The 5,504-nt window shown below is 39.0% G+C and overlaps 1 protein-coding gene and 1 long non-coding RNA gene across 3 annotated transcripts in view; one reads left to right on the forward strand and one right to left on the reverse strand.

The window, feature by feature from the left end:
• The window catches only part of tmem117 (transmembrane protein 117), a 65,147-nt gene that overhangs the window by 36,729 nt on the left and 22,914 nt on the right, over positions 1 to 5,504 (reverse strand). For both annotated transcript variants that reach the window (XM_036212287.1, XM_024281280.2), the window contains one exon: positions 2,637 to 2,769. In XM_036212287.1, coding sequence (XP_036068180.1) covers positions 2,637 to 2,769 — 133 coding nt within the window. The remainder of the gene's footprint in view (positions 1 to 2,636; positions 2,770 to 5,504) is intronic.
• Positions 1 to 5,504, forward strand: part of LOC112152052 — a 44,707-nt gene that overhangs the window by 31,170 nt on the left and 8,033 nt on the right. The window lies entirely within an intron of this gene.

Consider the following 5,504-nt stretch of genomic DNA (forward strand, 5'->3'; position numbering starts at 1 on the left):
TTTTTTTTTTTTTGCTGCATTCCTGCAAGAGACTGTCCTGGCAGAGACAGTGCTCTTACATGTCGATCTTGAACAGAGATGTGAGCGCTAATGGATTTTGGCAGAGTCCGGGTCCTTGGTGGACACTCTGCCGGAGCAGGAAGAAAGCAGGGATGGAGGGAGTGGGTGGCAGCCGGTGCAGGGACGGCTCGGGCGTTCTGGTGCTGCTGGGTTCACTCACTTGGCAACAGCACCATCTGTCTTTGCAAACAGAGCCTTGCAGCATGGGGCCTATAGCAAAACCCTTAGTGGGGGCTGCAAAGAATGTATGGCACAAAAATCACCATTTGCTGCTTCCTTAGATGCCAGAAAACCTCAAATTGAACTTCAATTATCGTATTTTCGGACTAGAAGTTGCTCTGGAGTATAAGTTGTAGAAGCAAAAAAATACATAACAAAGGAGAAAAAAAATCATATATGAGTCGCAGTTTTAGAAAGAAAAGTCTGATCCTTCTGAACATCTCTGCTAAGTCGGCGTAATGCTGTGTTCACACCGAACGTGATTCACACGTCAAATTCACGTTGGATGCCTCTCTTATGACGAATTTTATGGGCATCAAATTTTTGACATATTTGACGCTCGTCTAAAAATATCTTAATAAACTAGACACATGAGAGATGGTACCATCAAAAGTTTTCAGCCTAATGACTAGATGGAGGCATTGACTGTTTTTCTTGTTTACAACGCATAGAAGACATGGATGATGATGAGAGATCAAGTTTATTTATTTTGAAGAGCTCTACAAAAATATCAGTAACATCTGAGGCCTTACCTGCAAAATGTAGCTTAAATTTTCATTACTAACAATAAAATCAAATACTGTTTTTTAAAATCCTTATTCTATAATTACCTTTTTCTGTAAGTTTTTTTTTTTTTAACATTTCTTTGGTTAAAAAAAAGAAAAAGAAAATAAATTTCCAGGTGAGGTAGCAGCAGCCCATGCCTCCCCTGTGCCACACACTGACTGGAGCTTCAGCTGATGCATGCGCTGTACTCTTTTGGTCTTTCTATCATCATAACATATGCTTTATTTTTAATTACTTAATTTTTCAATTTCTTGCTATCTGTCTGATTACATTGCTGCCATTTTGTGACTCATTTAGCCTTTTTATCTGCTATAAATGCGCTTTAGAAATACACTAGGTGAGGCAGGCAGTACGCCTGCCTCAAGCAGAGGGCCCTGGTGAGTCCAGAGAATGTGACACTGTGGCTAAATACTGCAGACAAGATGGCACCTGACATTAAAATCATACAACTTATCCTAACCCTACCTCAAAAGTGTTCAGAATTGTTTAAAAAAATGTATTAAAGCTTAAAATGGGAAAAATCATAACTGTTAGAAATGCCAAATGAGATAACGCTTTTTATAATAATATGGAGGGGACTTTAGATTACAGTCAAGGACTTCCATTTTGGGATTGATGTCTGCAGCCAGGACCTCTTCAATATCCAAGGTAGAAAAAAAATAAAGACGTCTCGATGCAAATAAGAAAAAAATATAGTAAAGTTTAGGAGGAGAATGAACAGATTCTCCTCCATGTTTGTTTTGGACGGTGCTTCTTCTTCTGTGTTCATGTCAGTAGAAAATACTGATGCACACACTTACAATGCCCTCTAGGGGTTGTAATTGGAAAAATCATTAAAATATTAGCCTATTTATTTAAAAAGAATCATATATAAGTCGCACCCTTTGGTGAAATTACGCAAAAAAAATCTAACTTTCCAGGTGCCAGTAACCTCTGTATTGTCTCGAAGGAGCTGGCCCTTCATTCAACTGTCCACTCCCTTTTTTTGGCCAACTAGAAGCAACAAGGAAGATGGATGTCTACGTCAATCTTTCCCAGCCAAAGAGACAAATGGGGTGAATACACAAATTCCTCCCTCTGGCCACAGAAAAGCAGAGCAGCTTGTCTGCAGCAGTAGGTTAAAGCCTTCCTGCACTTTATTGGCCGATTGACATTCCTTGTTGATGAGGGAAAATGTTTCCCTTACAAGCTTGGCCTCCTCCTTGACAGTTTGTATCTAAACAGTCACCTGCCACCTGCCTTTTTTTTTTCTGCTTGCTCGCTTTTCTGCAAATCGCGCAAACAAGATTGAAAATCATCTCTCTGTGACCCCGTGTCGCTCAGGGTTGCCTTCAAGGACATGTTTTCCTTCCTTTGGATGGACACATTGTAAATGCATAAATGAATTCCTGTCAGGAGGTTGATATGTGACTGTCAGGCTCTAGTGTGCACACAGCAGTTTCCTTACAGGTGGCAACAAACACACACACACACACACACAAAAAACAAAAAAAAAAGCAGAGGGCAAAACCCAGACGAAAAGGACAAAAAAAAGGAGTTTTCTGTCAAAAATAAACCACATTTAAGGGAAAATAAGTAGTGATCCTGAAGGTGATCTTTCCGAATTACCCGCCAGCACCTAAACCTCGGGTGCTGATGAATCCGCCTGGTATCGAGTCTCCGTTCAGGCGAGACGCTCAGATCAATCACTCCAGCTAAAAGGAAGCGCACTCTGGCTCTAACAAATGAGGGGGGCACAGAATGAAGGTGGGGGAGGGCAGAGAGAGAGAAGGAGAGATTGAACGTCTTACTCCATATTCCCGGCCATCAGCAGGAAAAGGTTGTAGATGTGTGAGAAGATGAAGAGGAAGAGGATGGTGCTGAAGAACATGGTCATCCAGGAGCCATGATCCTCGCGGAACATTTTCAGGCGCAGGTATCGACCTAAAGGGAGCACGACAAGGACACCGCTGTCAGCGTTGGTTCAAGCAGCACGGCAACCTATTTAAACGGTGCTGGAGTGAGCAAGGTGGTCGAAGAATCCATAACATCCCCTTCAGTCAATGAGACAATGTCTCTTTTAAGGTAAACACTTCATGACATAATTCATCTTCTCCTGGATTTTACAATGCAACTTCTGCATGAAATTATACATTCAAAATATACTTTCTAAACCTTAAAATCAAATTATAAAAGAAGATCTCTCTGCAAAGAATGAGATCCACATAGATAAGCAGTTGTGTGCACTGAATACACAATTGAACCCATTTGTACTCTGGTGGCACTTCCTGGCAGATCTCATGAAGACAAGATGGTTTATTATATCCCTGGTGGCTTGTTGCCATGGTCTCGAGTCGCTTTGGTGACACAAAAAAAATAAATTTATGTACCTCTAAATCAAATAGACTTGTTTCTTGTGTGGTGAAAATGTAATTACTCAGAGTTCTGGGAAATATCTACATTGGATACCAGTAGGCAATTTAACAGCGCCTGTCATGCCGTTGATGCTCACACAAATGCAACAACTTACTTTGAACAATTAGCGTGTTTATTATCACCACAGTAAATCGGACCTGAGTCAGATAGATTCAGGAGTAAGCGATTTATATAAAAATAAAAGGAGAAAAAATATATACATTTTGTGTCAGAATAGTCAAAAATGTAGGTTTTAAATAAAGATTCAGAACACTGATGAAGGAACAGAATGAGCTGTGGGGCTCCCAATGAGGCCATCAGCAGACCAAAGGGTGCTTCATAAAAAATACAAAGTATTGTCAGTAAATTATTAATCACTCTGCTGCTCTTTTCTTGCCGTCATCTTAACATTAAGATGTTCGACATGGGTAAGAAAAGACCGGCTACCTTAAAATCCAGATTTAGACAAAAAGGGTTGAATTGAAAAAATAAAATAAAACTTCATCATCTTAGTGTATGCTGTGTTGTATCCATGTCTGAGTAGTTTTAAAGGAGCAAAGCTTCATTTTATGAATTTTTCATCATTACTGTGTTATACACTAAACAGGGTTTCTCCAGTCAGAACATCTATTTGTTGACAATATTGCAACACTGATGAAAAACATCACACGGTGTAAAATCTGCAACGGTCTGTGTGGGATTGTGGCAGAAAAAGCATCTAGATTTTTCTGTTTTTAATCTATTTTAAAGACCTACTCCAATGTAAATTGGAGTTTTGATGTTTTAGCATGTTCTTGTAGAGTTCTTCTCATGAGGGAGGACATATATTAAGAAAACTGAGCTTAAATTTGCATTTCTGAGTATTTATTTAAATTGTTGTGAATCATAGCTGTGATGTTGAAAATACAATGGGCGGGCCACAAGCTCCATCTGCTCCATTCCGTTACAACCACTTGTAGATAAATAGATCCATGAACATCGTTGGTTTCCTCATCCGAGCTGAAATCTGGTTAAAAATGTACGGCTATTTTTGTTGCACTGGTAATGTTAGGTTGGGGTTGTGAGGGGCTGTAAGGTAGCAGGAGAGCGTCTAAACAGATGGATGATGGGAAGTGAGGGTGAGCTTACTCTGCAGCAACAGTCCCTCTCACAACTTAGAGGCAAGTTTCTAATGCACTACTGCCACTCTGCAGAAACTATATCCTTTCTTTAAAAAAATGTGTCTAAAAACAGCATAATCATAGTTAAAAGACGACTGGGAACACTTTTAAAATTGATCAAAAGATTATCTCATTTGAGTAGTGAGGTGCCAGATAAATAGGTTCACCTAAAAAAATGATATTTACATTTTAAAAGGGGCATTTTTTAGGAAATAAGACATTAACTTTTAGTAAGGAAAACATATTTTTTTCTGGGTCTAGAAGAAGAAGAGGATGCTTTCTAAACCAAAACCGCTTCCACAGCATTCTGCAGTGCCATGCAGGATCCACTAAATGTGCCTTGTTGTTCAGGGATTTATCCTGGATGAAGCTAATGACCCCACAAATGACTCCAAGGAATTCAAGCACTACCTTAGAGAGGGAAAAAGGGCAACCTTGAAAACATAAAGTGAGAAGAAAAAAAAGGAACAGTTCACCAAACGCTGCAGCTCTGTGGACACAAAGAAGAGCAGATAGAGCACTTTTTGTGTGATCTCATTAAAGGTCTCAGGAAAAACTGTTCACAATTTTGATCACTGAAGAACTACAAAACATGGTGATGAAGTATCATTGGTTAGAACAACTTTTACAGATTTCCTTGTTTTCTGCACTAAGGCTCACCTAAAAGCCTCATGTATGGATTCATTCTGGTTGTGCTCGTTGATGTTGAAGTGATTTGCAAAGGTACACAGCACTAAGTCAAAATGTCAGTCTGCTTTTTATTATGTGTTACTAACAAAGTTAGGAGTTAGTGTAGTCCCAGTAAAGTCCCAGTAACAATTGTTTAAGGGGTATTAGTCGTTTTTTATTTGTTGCATCTAAAGTTGGGAGGTACAGGAACAGCACTGTAAATACGCTAATGCAGCTAATATGTAGACAGTATTTGTTCTTAACGTGCTACTAAAAAGATTGGGAGTTAACATGGTCATAGTACAGTTTGTTTTAGTTGTATCATTCTGTATTTTTTTAACAAAAAAGTTTACATCTATTTAAATAAAAAAAACATACAAACTGTCTGCTAAATCTTTACAAGGACATGATCATTGTAAACACAAATGTCATTGT

Source organism: Oryzias melastigma, linkage group LG6 (assembly GCF_002922805.2).
Source record: "Oryzias melastigma strain HK-1 linkage group LG6, ASM292280v2, whole genome shotgun sequence".
NCBI lineage: Eukaryota > Metazoa > Chordata > Actinopteri > Beloniformes > Adrianichthyidae > Oryzias > Oryzias melastigma.